Source organism: Pomacea canaliculata, linkage group LG9 (genome assembly GCF_003073045.1).
Source record: "Pomacea canaliculata isolate SZHN2017 linkage group LG9, ASM307304v1, whole genome shotgun sequence".
Classification (NCBI taxonomy): domain Eukaryota; kingdom Metazoa; phylum Mollusca; class Gastropoda; order Architaenioglossa; family Ampullariidae; genus Pomacea; species Pomacea canaliculata.
Genome location: NC_037598.1, coordinates 1,032,635 through 1,045,968, shown reverse-complemented (window position 1 = coordinate 1,045,968; position 13,334 = coordinate 1,032,635). Strand labels below are relative to the sequence as shown.

At 40.5% G+C, this 13,334-nt stretch overlaps 2 protein-coding genes across 3 annotated transcripts; both read left to right on the top strand.

Annotated features, from left to right (window-relative positions):
* Positions 1 to 183: 183 nt before the first annotated feature.
* Positions 184 to 6,322, top strand: LOC112572480. Of its 2 annotated transcripts, XR_003101004.1 has the most exons (8): positions 184 to 1,226; positions 1,722 to 1,793; positions 2,196 to 2,295; positions 3,238 to 3,508; positions 3,967 to 4,114; positions 4,549 to 4,687; positions 4,864 to 5,201; positions 5,513 to 6,322. XR_003101004.1 is itself a non-coding variant. In XM_025252183.1 (7 exons), coding segments are annotated over exons 4-7 (555 nt in total). In that variant the 5' UTR covers positions 201 to 1,226; positions 2,196 to 2,295; positions 3,238 to 3,508; positions 3,967 to 4,038; the 3' UTR covers positions 5,515 to 6,322. The 2 variants fall into 2 exon arrangements, 1 of the variants encoding a protein (XP_025107968.1); XM_025252183.1 differs by lacking the exon at positions 1,722 to 1,793 and having other exon boundaries at positions 201 to 1,226.
* A 1,488-nt stretch (positions 6,323 to 7,810) lies between these two features.
* Positions 7,811 to 12,178, top strand: LOC112572053 (superoxide dismutase [Cu-Zn]-like). The gene is made up of 5 exons (XM_025251563.1): positions 7,811 to 8,088; positions 9,011 to 9,151; positions 11,066 to 11,261; positions 11,430 to 11,547; positions 12,040 to 12,178. Exons 1-5 carry the CDS (start codon positions 7,965 to 7,967, stop codon positions 12,166 to 12,168), a joined length of 708 nt encoding a protein of 235 aa, XP_025107348.1. The 5' UTR covers positions 7,811 to 7,964; the 3' UTR covers positions 12,169 to 12,178.
* Positions 12,179 to 13,334: the final 1,156 nt, after the last annotated feature.

Sequence of the window (13,334 nt, the reverse complement as noted above, 5' to 3'; positions counted from 1 at the left end):
ACCAACCTTTGTTCCTTGTATGGTATTTGTGTGTGCATGTAAGTGTATAGGTATGTTTGCACAGGAATTCATGAGCTCTTTTATGTGCGTTATAAATTATAAGAATGTGAGATTTTAATATAAAAGCATTACTACTACTACTACTTTGCACATTCCAGTTTCTCTCAGCGACCAGTAGATTTTCATTTCCCTCTCCTGCTGTTAGTGTGTCTGTGATGTTACCAGATAAAATAGTTTCCTGATATAGAATATAAGGGGGAGCTAACATGAACATGCACACGCGCACACAAACATTCATTCCCAGCACACATCCTCACCCAAATGAAAGATATTTCCCCCTTTCTGGTCTTAGGAGTACACAGATATTGTAATAAAACTATCATGGTGTTGATCGAAGTAGATTGGCACCACCTCAATTATTTTTACAAAGGCGCCGCTGTATAATTGACAATTTTTTTTTCAATCATCAGTAGACCTGTTTAGAATGAAAGGAAACAGATTCAGGCACCTTATTTTTTTACAACCCACACCAAGAGTATGTGATAAATTAGAAGTTTAATTCAACGCCCGCCAAGAAACTGACGTAGCAAGCAGTTTGTGCGACTTAATTTTCTCTCCCTGCTTGTAAACAACTATAATCCCCTTTATTTTTTGTTTTTGTTTTTTTCCCACAGGGCCGCCATTGGTTTGCGCCAAGCTCAAACTGACCGCACCAACTTGACTTTTTTTTCCAAAAGGAAACACATCTCCAGTTCGCACTGTCCATTGTCCCTGAAAACACCTCTTGGTATGACACTCTGGGCCCAGCTGCACGGAGAAGGCACAGCACTACGAAGGACTTAGGAAGGTGTGAAAATGATTAACTCCAAAGAGATGCCTAAGTTTGCAGCCTGTTTCGTGAGCAGTCGGCTAAGGGCTGAGACTACAGAATGTGTTTGAGAGACAGGCCGGTGGGAAAGCAGTCAACACGAAGAAAGCATGGCCGACCTTTTGTACAAACACCGGCTGTCCCCTGCCTGACATTCCCGCAGCCCCTCGCGTCACTTTTGTCTCGTCGCTCCCGTCGCAGGCATTTCTTTCCGATGCTTCATCGTCCGCAGCCAGGAGGCGAGAGAAAGAGGAAGAAGTGGAAGAAAGGGGTGACCTCTTGAGAGTTCAGCCCCCTTATAGTGACCAGCAAGTCTAGCTGCGACTAAAAAAATGTAAATCTGAACTTCACAACAGTGGTCAGTAACATAAACTTCTTCTTCAGTGGACTTATTTGGTACTATTTATTGATTTGTTCATTGTGCATTTCCGTTTTCCCTTCACTGCTTCCTTCCTCTTCTTTGTTTCTATCTTTCTTTTGTTTCAGAATGAACAGTGTTCCATTCAGGCGTTTAATTTGCATCCGCGCACAATATGGCAGTTTATGTTAATATACGCCTGGCTGGAAAACCGACAGCAAAGTTTTACAGTTACAAATTTCTGTGCCGGATTCTTGTTGACATGATAACCATTAATTTATAGCCCGTACTTTTATTTGTTTGTGTTCTTGTTTTGTGAATTCTCCTCCTTTCTTGCACTATCTCGAATGCATAGCTAATGTGCTTAGCTGGGTGTTATGGGGGAAGAGGGGATAAAAACATTTTTTAATTAAAATTATCAACCATGGCTTAATTTAGGTAATAAATTATAATTCATAAATTGAAAATGCAGTTCTTTACTGTTATTATGAAAAGGAAGTCTTTCCACACTACACAAAGGAATTAAAGCTTCTCCCTATCTGTGGCCACTCCTGCGGACTCTTCAGGGTACATTACTTTTCATGGAAAAATCAATTCATGATGATGATGATGATGATGGTCTTATGCAGAAGATTTTGTCACATCTTTTGAGAATCTGTTGAGAAAATGGTTTTTGTTTTTGTTGAAAGTTTTTTTAAAAATCTTCTCTCACTGACGAAGTTTGTATATTTGTTTGTTTTTCTTCGTCGCACAAGCTCAACAATTTATTTTTATCGATCAAAATTGCCTGGAAGTTTTAGGCTTGCATGTTTATAGTTTTAAGTTTTCGCGGAAACTTGAAACGAGCTTCAGCTTAAAATATACAAAAATGGGTAGCTGTAATGTTCAATGAATTTTTTTCTAACTAGTTGATTCAGATTAGCAGAAAATTAGTTTGTGCACCTGTTTTTGTTTTATTTTTATTTTCAGATTTTTCAAAGGAGAATCTTAAACAAAATTTCCACCTAGCTTACGAGATTTCACTCTTCCAAAATGGACGAGATTCGATTTGTAGCGACCCTACTAGCATGTGAGTACTATCAGCATAATGACAAGAATATTTTATTTCAGTGTGTTTTTTTTCTTATTGAAAAAAAACTATAGAAAGCACTCTGTAGTTTTTTTAAAAATTTAAAACTCAGATAACAATAGCCCTATTATACAAACGTGTGTGTGTGTGCATCATGCTTGCTCATTTTTTTTTCCAAAAGCAATTTTAGTGGACTCTGAAAATTCCCAATCATAACAGAGGACCCGAGGTCGGGTTGGGGGGAGTAGCCAGAGGGTTCCCGTGTCTTCACACGCCAGTCTCTTGTTTACTGTGGATGAGGACAACAGCCTCCGTCACGTGTTGTCGATACTGAATTCCTCATAGCACGTTTGGCAAGCATAGGCCGGGCATCTCCCTTCCGAAACTTTTGTTTTTCTTTTTGCCACTGAAGGTGTAATGTTGTTCCTGAGATACGAATGTTTGAGTTACAAAACTGTGCGATGACAAAGACTGATTTGTATTTCGCGCGCCCTGTGAGCAGTCTTTGTCTTGTGAATTCCAAGATTTGTCTGGTGGCCGATCGTATGTTAAGTGGTTGAACACAGTGTATGAGTGTGCGTACGTGTGTGTGTTTGTGTGTAAGTTTGTATGTGTGTGTGTGTGCGCGCGTGCGCGTATGATTGTTTGCTTGCATTCTATGACTTGTATTTTTAGTTTATTTGGATGTTTTATGACCTTTTAATTAGTTATTTGTGAACTTATTACGAATAATGGATTGAATAACGAATATATCAACTATTTATGCTAATAAAGTAGCTATCACTTCAAGTACGATTGAAAATGTCTAGTCTGAGCTCAGCTAATTGCATGTAAGTAAGGAACTGTGATTACTTTCATGTAATGACACAATGAGTAGCGTGCCAGCATTACATAATGCACACATCTATAGCCACGGTAACACAACCTACCTTCCTGCTACAGGTTTAGTAGCGCTGACGTCACGCAGCGTGTGCGCATGCCCACCGGACTCCGCCTTGCGTGCGCAGCAGTGCTTCACTGACCTCGCCAGAGGTGTTTCCGGCACCAGGGCGGAAAGGTTCGATCCCAGCGCCACCGGAAATGACGAAAGCAACGCTGTTGGTGGACAAAACAGTAGAAGCAGCGGGTTGCGACCAGATCAGCCTCTGTATCGGGGGGATGCCAGCGGCATCATACCCCTGGACTATCGGAAAATTCGAGAATACTGCGACGAGTGAGGCTAATGTTTCTAATTGCTAGCGGGAGTAAATGCTTAATGAACATCGATTCGCAAGAAGAGCCTGTGTGTTGACAGGATTATTAACACTGCGTTTTTGTTATTTGGTCGTCGCTGCTTTTTTCGTTATCGAATTTATCGATCTTTTCTTCTTGTTCTTATCCCCTTGAGGTGGCGCTAGCTTCTACAAGTGTGAGACTTTAATTAAGACAGTTCCACCATCAACACCAGATTTTAGCAGACACACAACTTTCTAAACAGTTTTTAAAGTAATTTAAATAGGTCATTGAACAAGATGCTAGAAACGTTTGATTACTAATATAACACATCAAAGTCTGTGTAATAAATTGCTTCTCTTAGCAAACATATGACAGAACATGAGGTCCAAGTACAGAAAGTTGTTCATAAGTCATTGATTTGCGTTGTACATGTGTACGTGTGTATGTCATGTCAAGGGGAGGTCACATGAGAAGATTTCTGAGCTTGCGTGGACAACCTGCTGACCTTCTGCCCTGAACTGCCACAAGATGGCGCCCTCCGTAAGCTCATCAACCCAGAACACGTGCGGACAAGTGTGCCGAAATCTTTGTAACAATGTGGACAGTAAGTATCAACTCTTTCTTGCTTGCTTGGTTGGATGGTTGTTTGCTGCTTGTTTTCTCTCCGTTTGCAGGTACTACAATATGGCGGCATAAAAGGAAAACAAACCTTTCTCATCTGTTTTGGTAATTGTTTGTTGTTTTGTTTGCAATGATCTGAAGACATCAATTTTGAATAGTTAACATTGTTCTGACGCACCATACTGATGAAAAGCAAAAGAGGAGACATTTTATACCAGTACAAAGTATCAATTTAAAATTGTTGTTTGATTATTCAACAATCTATCCAACATTGAATGTTTGAAAGTTCAAAATTTTACCCCAAATTGCTGGAAAAGTTATTTTAATATTAAAAAATCATTCACACATAAGGAAATAGATTTGCCTGCAAATTTATTCATTTCATCAATGTTTATATTTGCTGCCTTTCATGTGCAGAGGTGGAAGCAGGGTCAGAGTGCATGAACAACGAGATGAACCGTGGGAGTGAGTGCAAGCGACGGGCGTACAACATGATAAAGCCAGGTGCACACCAGACCATGGCCAACTCCACGTCAACATTTATCACGCAATGCAGGTCTTCTCAATATTCAAGCTGATGAGGCTAAATATCATTATTATATCTTCTGACGATAGTAGTATTTTACCTCAGAATTCTGTATATTACCGTTTGATGTGGTACCCTCAACACACACATCAATGGTGCGCTCACCCTGTCACTCCGCTACTTTTTTCCACCTCTCTTCTCCGCAGGTTCTTCCGCGCGCTCGTTGAGTGCCAGCGTGTGGCTGTCTCCACCAGCTGCAGCACTGACCTCGGTGACCTCCACGCGGACTTCCTGCTGTCCTTCGTTCCGGACACATGCCTGGACAGTGCCACCCTCGACGCCATCGGCCTCCAGGAGAGCAAAGGTCAGCTGTCAGACCTTCTGCTGGGGAAGGTGCAGGGCCAGGGACCCGAGGACGAGAACAAGCTGCGCCAACTGGTACATGGGAAAGTAAAGGGAGGGAGGAAATCGCCTGAAGTCAAAAAGCCGAAGGCGACTGAAGACGCGCCAGTAGAGGGAAAAGATACAACAAGTAGACAAAGATGTAAGTGGTGTTGGTTTTATTCTTCGTCGTTTCCACATCTGAGTAGTATTTTTGTCTAAGGGAAGAGTCTAGACTATATTTTCTCAATGGGGTGTGTTTTAGAGAGACTACATCAAAGCAGCATGACCTATCAGCCTCAACCAGTTAGCAGCGGGAAGGAGAAATAACTTTCTTCAAAGACAGTTCAAGTATTTCAGATTTCTCTCCTTTTGTCATCCTTTCTCTATCCAGCTATCCTAATCCACCCTCTAACCAACTAAAACTATTTTTGTCTTTTTAATATCTGTTAACGAGTCTGTTTCCGTTCACAGGATACATTTGTCACACTTCCATCCGATGAGGTCTCCATCAAAGCAACTACTGAGTCAGGGAACACAACTTCCGTGCCAGCATCGCCTGGAGTTGAATCGGAGGAAATTAGCCCCTTGTCGTCTGCTTCTTTCATTTTTATGAAATCGTCGGTATTATTTTACGTGGTTTCCTTTAATCATGTTTTGAAGATGTGGGGACAGGGTTAAACTTAAAGGTCAAGAACATTTAATGTTTCTGCCTTCTACTGGTCAAAAACAACATTTTTGTACCGGTTTCGCTCAATGACCTGGTTACTGTAACAGATGTTCACAGTTTGTATTCGTTGATATTCGTTTGCTTCGAATAAAAAAATGTCTTGGGGTAGTTCTTTCCTGAATTTCGTGCCTATGGTTCCTTATCTGGTGTGTGTTTTTATTTGGATGTAATTTAGAAACAAAGATTTGTAGAACTGTACAACATTTTCATAAGTGCATTTTCATATTTTCACCCTTGTTTGACTTGTTTTTGAAAGTATGATTTTTTGCATTAATTGATTTTTGTCTTCTTGGCCAGTAATCACGCCTAGAAATTATGCATTCGAGCTGAACTAATTTTTTGTGGAAGAATTCTAGTTATTTTGCCTGCTGCTTGTGGTTTCTTTCCTTTTTGATGTCTGTGTTTTATTTTTTTCTTCCTTTCAACTCATCCCTTTTTCCGAAGACATGGTGGGTAAAACATTGTTTCTGTTAAACAGTATTCTTTACAAGTTGTTACTCGAGAAGAAGTGTCTTTGAAGCATTTCACATGTAAATTAAATTAATAACTTGTAACTGTTGTTTTCAAATGTCTTTATTTTAGATTTTAGATGAATGAACATATTGACTGAACAACAGATGATGATTAATATGGTGAAGAGCACGACTCCGACGATATTAACGCAATGATGACGGACATGATACTGATGATGATGATGATGATGATGATGATGATGATGATGAGGAGGAGGAGGAGGAGGAGAGTTCATTGTTGATTTTCTACAGCGGTTGTAGCAATATATATCTATATATATGTTCGCACAAGATTGCTGTTGCTAATTTACTGTAAATTTATACTACAGTCAACAGGCTGTTTGCCGTGTTTGGCCGTCACACAGAATAAACGGGGAACTAATTAAGCATGACACTAATGCCAAACAGCATTAATTAGGTTTTTATCTGGTACCAATGGTGCCAGTTGTTTTAGTATCATCCACATCAGATAGGTCTGGACTCCGACATATAATCATTTCTTTTCTTGCATTGTTGTGGAGTCAGATTTCCAGTGCTGCACGTGTAAACAGATAAGCAACAAAACAGAACATCCGAGTAATTTACTCAGGCAAGAAAAAGCGAAAGAAAAAAGTTGTAAGGAATCCTAATGGCAGAAATCGCTTTGAACTCAGCAGCAAAGTTTCCCGTACAACATCGAAGAGTTACAGACCAATCAATGACTTATTTTATTCCAAAAGTTCCACTGAAACTTCAATGTTCTAGGAAACAAGGCTTAGATATTTTTTTTTTTTGTTTTGAAAAGATAAAATGACAACACAATGTTATAAATAGAACATGACGTAAAGGGCATCGCACATCACGTGACACGTGCACTAACAAGGCAAAAATAACTTGCCTGCTCCTCAGTACTTAATTAGTTTAGTGAGTTCACAGGGATGTTGTAAGATCGAGTGAACACGCCATCTATCAGTCTACCCATTATGTTTGTAGATGAGGTTAATTAACATATTTTGTACAAATATTTAAATGCATTTGCTGCTGATTACAAGTCGATTAGTCATCATGGAAACGAAGACCGAAATCCGGGAACACATTCTTTAAACTGACAAAACCGATCCCAAAATGTGTTTATATATATTTGGTTATAGCTCCTAGTTCTATTCTGGTGCTATCCTTCTAATAAAAGGAAGTAAATTTAAATAATATTCAACTAAAAAGTATTATTGCAATTAAAATGGCCACAGGCAATAAAAGGTAATATAATTCAGGTATAGCCATCAGATGCAATACCACACAAATCGGACAAAAAACTTCGCTTTTGCTGTAATGGGTGATTTCTAAAATTCATAAAAAAAAGAGGAAGTAAGAAATTGGTAAGGTGTGCTGCACGGGCAGATTGGTTGAGCGTTGAAACGAAAATCTTGTTCGAGCAAACCAGATGTGGAAAGCTGAGGAGTACTGCTCAAGTATACAGGCACTGCGACCATACCCCTCCACCCACTCCGCCTCTTCGTCGGGTTTATCAGTTAGGAACATCTCGACCTTGACTGTTTGTTGGTGACAACAACATTGACAACACCGGCGAGGCCAGACCACAACCACTTGCTGCTCTGAGTGTTGAGTTTGTACTGCGCACTGACCACTTCAAGTCCAGTTCCTAGGTTGACAGCAAACGACTTCCACTTGGCTGCTGAGATCGAACATGGCGGAGAGGTCAAGATTGCTTGTGTTGGTTTTTTGTCTTTATTTCCTTCATGTGACAATGGTGGATGCAAGCAGGAAAGACACTAAGTTAAAACCTAAGGACAGAGCCGTAAACCCCGCAAGTAAGTATAACTAGTATATTAAGCTGATTTGTTCAGTATTATTAGTTTATTGAACTATGTTACAGTGTAACTAGCGTTTAAACGTATAATTATCATATTAGTTTTTTTTACATTTATATAGCTCAATCTGGTCTTGCGGTGGTTCACATATTGTTTGAAAACCTGACTATCATGAGCTACTATGTATTATTTACCTTTCCGGATGTGAAATCTTCAGCTTTCACAAAGTCTGCTTTTGACTTTCACATCTTTGTTCACGTGATAGACCAAGATATATTTAGGAAACCTTTCAAGAAATGTAACGGTACACGGATTTATTTCCAGTGTATAGTTCCCCCCATTTTGCACACTAAACAACAACCTCTTCGGAGGTGAAGGGAAGTCTCAAATGTCAGGAGAGTGAAGTGTAGTATTTAAATATTACTTCCACCATTACCTACTCTGCAAATGATACTTTGACATTGATAGCGGGGACATTTGTTGCCTCTACACTGACCATACAAAGAAGAAGAATCTAGTGTACTAACCACCTCAATATGTAAATTACTCTCTCATCTTATCACATAAAAATAATTGATATTCCTAGGGTCATACAACTTGTTTTCGACCCACAATTTTGACCCCAGTTTTGTCCAGTACAGAAACAAGTCACGCAACAGAGGAATGACCGAGCTTATCCCAAACCTAATTATCAATTTTAATATATGAGCTTTATCTTATAATACCACAGTTAAGTAACAGAGTGTTACTAATTTTATTAATATCAATTTTCTGTGTCAGAGACTGAATGTGAATAATTAGTGACATATCTCGATTGGATGTAACCTACCAACTGCTCGATGACATAGGCACTGAAGTGTTATTTATAACTCAAGTCACTTGCTTTTTATTGCATGGAGATATAAAACTATGGACATTGCAGTGGAAAGTGTATTTAAGAACATCAGCGCCTTGTGGCATGAAGTTGAGTTTCTCCACCAACCCATTCACATCCACATCCACGGAGACGGTGAGGTCATGAAGGACCCTTCCATGGCGGCCGGAGCACGATCACCGTTCCCATGAGCATCCTCCACGTAAAGACGATGATGATGACAAAGATAAAAAGAAGGACACGAAGGAAGACAAGAAGGACGGGAAAAAAGATCGCGATCACAAGATGGTGCCCGGCACCACTCAGCGTCCAATGCCTGGTCGTCGCGACCACGACCACGACCACGACCATGACCACGACCACAAACACGATCACGACCATGACCACAAACACGATCACGACCATGACCACGACCATGACCATGACCGTGACGGTGTTCACTACACCCGACGATGGGGCGCACGTGCATATTCACCTCCACACAGGAGAGGTGCAGCACAAACCTCGGCCTAGCCCCCGCAGGTAAAGCACTTTACTTATCCTTAGAATTACCTTTACATCCATATCCAAACACACTTGCCGGCTTACAGTGTGTATTTTGAAATAGCTGTCGGTGAGTAATAATCTGCAAAAGCCATATCTGGATTAAGAGTACAGTCTCGCTATTTATAGGGCAGCCTCTCTGCTATTTATAGAGTAAGAAAAATATTTATACTCTCTACAAATCAAATGTCGACAGGAAGTCAAAGAACTGAAGAACATCTAATGGCTGATGGAATAACAAATGGATACACATTTTTAAAAAAGCGTTTCAAAAGAACGAACATAAAAATAGTTATATGAAAGCACACATCGATTAATTGACTCACTGATTGATTGACTCGCTATTGCTTGACTCCTTGATTGATTGACTCACTGATTGATTGACTCACTGATTGATGGACTCACTAATTGATTGACTCACTGATTGATGGACTCACTAATTGATTGACTCACTACTGGTCGTACTCAGAGTACCTGTACGCTCGATGTGACGTCGCTCGGAACTCAGCGCTGCCAAAGAACGAGCAAGGGGCCGTCGAGGGCGTCGTCTACTTTCGACAGAAGGTATCGATTGTTGCTCCACCTCTCGGTCACAGGAGAAGATCATTTCCGATCCCGCTAAACAGTTTGACCTTTACGCCACTAGACACGACAGTGTGCAGACAACAAATTAGCCGTGGAGCTAAGAGGGTCTAGAGGTATAAAAGTTTACTTGGGTGGAAAAAAAGGAGCAAAGCTGGGAACAGAACACTGTGTCCTCCCATTGGTACAGTAACATTGCAGTGAGGTCTTCTCTCAAGCTGACTCACCCAGACCCTGTCTCTACCTCTCAATCGTTTATCCCCTGCCTGTTTTTTGTCCCTTCTCCAGCAAACTAGCATCCGGTGTAGTTTTCTGATAAAGATAAATGTTACCGCCATGTTTGCCGCCATTGTCATGACCACGTAGTTGTTTATCAGTACGTCGTACGTGCCGGAGCGAGGACGTAAATCTACAATTCACCAGTACACACACCTTTGTTAGGAAAGTGCAAAAGTACTAATCGTTACAGAATAGATACATACAGTAAAAGTACATAGCAACAGAAGTGACCTCTTGACCTGAGGAGTTGAGAGTGTCGTTATCTATCATGACACACCTCCATGTGACATGAAGAGTTGTGTCAGTTCCTCCAAAGCTCAATCTTGTATCGATCTTTGTCTCTGACCGAGTTTTTTCAATCGATTGTGTGGATGTGCATTTCTGCTCTGGTGTTCAAGTTAATGTCCTGCCATGTGAGATAATACTCATCATTGCTCTCCTCTGTCAGCTCGTTACAGAGTCCTCTTGTCCTTTTGTTTCTTGTTTACTTGTATCTCGCGTCCTCCGCTCCCTGCGTTATCCGCAAATACAATCAATAAATTCCAACCCTGCAAAAACAAGATGTGAGAAGGGAGGTCACGGATAAGAAAGAACACTAATATAAAAGCTTAAGTGTTTGAAGATATCAGAAGTTTGTTTGTCACTAGCCAAAACCTAATCTTAGCTAATCATTCACGAAAAAACTGACTTTTCTTACAGCCCTTCCAACACATGGAGGTATTGGTAAACGTGTCGGGATTTCCAGTAAAGCATGCCGGAATGAAAATTCTGATCATGTGCATCTTCACGGAATTCATATTCACGAGTTCGCGGACATGACTCAAGGCTGCACGTCCATGGGAGGTCACTTTAACCCAGAAGGTGTTAGTCATGGTGCGCCAGATGCATCAAAGAGGTAGACTGATTTGTTTACTTGTTTACTGGTCCCTTGTAGAGAGCTGGACCGTGGGGCAAGCTGCTTATTAAATGGTGCTTACTACACAAATTACACAATATTCTGAACATCACAGATAGTTCCCTGGACAGAGTAGAAGATGTAAGCATTTATTTTGTCCAATTGCAGGCACGTTGGCGACTGGGGAAATCTTGTGGTCAACGAGGAGGGAGTCGCATTTTCACGGTTCAACGATACAGTAGCCACACTGCTTGGCTTTGAAACCATCCTGGGGCGAGGACTAGTCGTGAGCATATTTATAACTAATTAACAACCACTAAATTAGCATAAGTAGATAAACAAATTATCAAATAGATATAAATAGTTGTTAATTAGCTTGGAGTAGCAAATGCTCAGTTGAGGTAGTAATAATGACTACTAACATGATCAGCAGTTGGTCTTTACGGTCGTAATTATTTAGTAGTTCCGAATTTTAATTTTTTGAAACCGTATTCTTTGTTCAAACTTTAAGATGTGGCTAAGTATCAGGTCAGGTTTAAATCAAAAACAAAACAAGACAAACTTTTGAGCAAACAGTGTCCTGAAACATTTCAACCTGTCTAGATGTCTTACAATTCTTTCTATGTTGTATAACTTTCCAGATGTCCTGCAACTTTCCACATACGCTGCAGCTTTCCACACGTTTTATTACTTCATGTCCTGTAACTTTCCATCTGTCCTATAACTTGTCCTGTAGCTTTCTATATGTCCTATAACTTCATGTCCTTTCACATTCCAGATTCACGGGGCGGAGGACGACCTGGGGCTGGGTGGCACGGATGCAAGTCTCAAGACCGGCAACGCCGGAGGCCGCCTCGCCTGCTGCGTCATCATAGCCGTTGGTCCCGCACCGGAAGTGTGGGGCTAGCATACAGACCTATCTCCAATGTGTAGTTAGCTCCCTCCTGCTCTCTAACATGGGTGCAAATGATAAACAAGTTATTACTATTTTCTTCTCAAAATAGGTTTTATTCAAACAGGTTTACCCGCTTTTTTATTTTCCAGCGATGCTGCTCGTGCCTGATTTATTGTGCTATTGTTTAATGAAGACATTTGAAAGAAGATAGTAAACTTGCTTAACCGTCTGCAGATGCGAACAACACCAAAATCTTTAGAAACTCCTTCTTGTTCTTCTAATGTATATTGCTATGTAAACAACAAAGCTTTTCAAGTCATTTTACACCTTCCTTTCTTTCTTGCAACTTATTTTGCTTGTTTACCAGTATTATACTAAGTTGGACACTTTTCATGAACGATTTCTTGCATATTTTACAGTAAGTAATTGTGTATGTTTATTTGAATTTACCTGTAAACTATATTGTCACTTGTAAATAGTAGTGTACTCTCAAGTTTCTAATACAGTAAAGTTTCTGCACATCTGGTTGACTTGTTTGCATGTGTGAAAGATTGACATCACGAATAACTGCGGCCACTATAACCATTTCGTAAAGGTCACTTCAGCTTTTGTAATTTATATAATTTATCGGCAGTTTTATAAGAAAACAGCGAAGCGACACACAGAAAGAGGGTTGTACTGTTACAAGTTCCACGAGACCTGCCAAGCAGTGAAAACATAGAACTAGACGAGGTTCACACGTGCAGGCCACATGGTCCGAGTTACAGCACCATCTGTATCAGCATCAGTCAGCCATGCCACCATCAGGACCAGCCCAGAGTCGATGCCATGTCCCTGTAGCCAAAAACAGATCGGTTCTCTCCGATTATTTTCTTCTCGCCTTCAAGACCATCTCTAGAACTGTCGAGCGTGAGTAATTACTCATCGATTGTCGCCATGGGTGGGCGAGGGGCAACTGTACACGTGGGTACACTGGGTAGGCTTGATGAGGAGAGCTGTATAGACTGTATTAAAGGCTACTCTATAATATAGATATCTTACATGTCATCTGTCTGCAGTAGTTCCAGAAATATTACAGGTTGAAATTCAGCGCTGAACAAATCATTTAAAGGCTAATCAAAGTGCAAGGTTGTTTTAAGTGAGTTTCATTCATTATAATGTATTTATTTCCGGAGTCT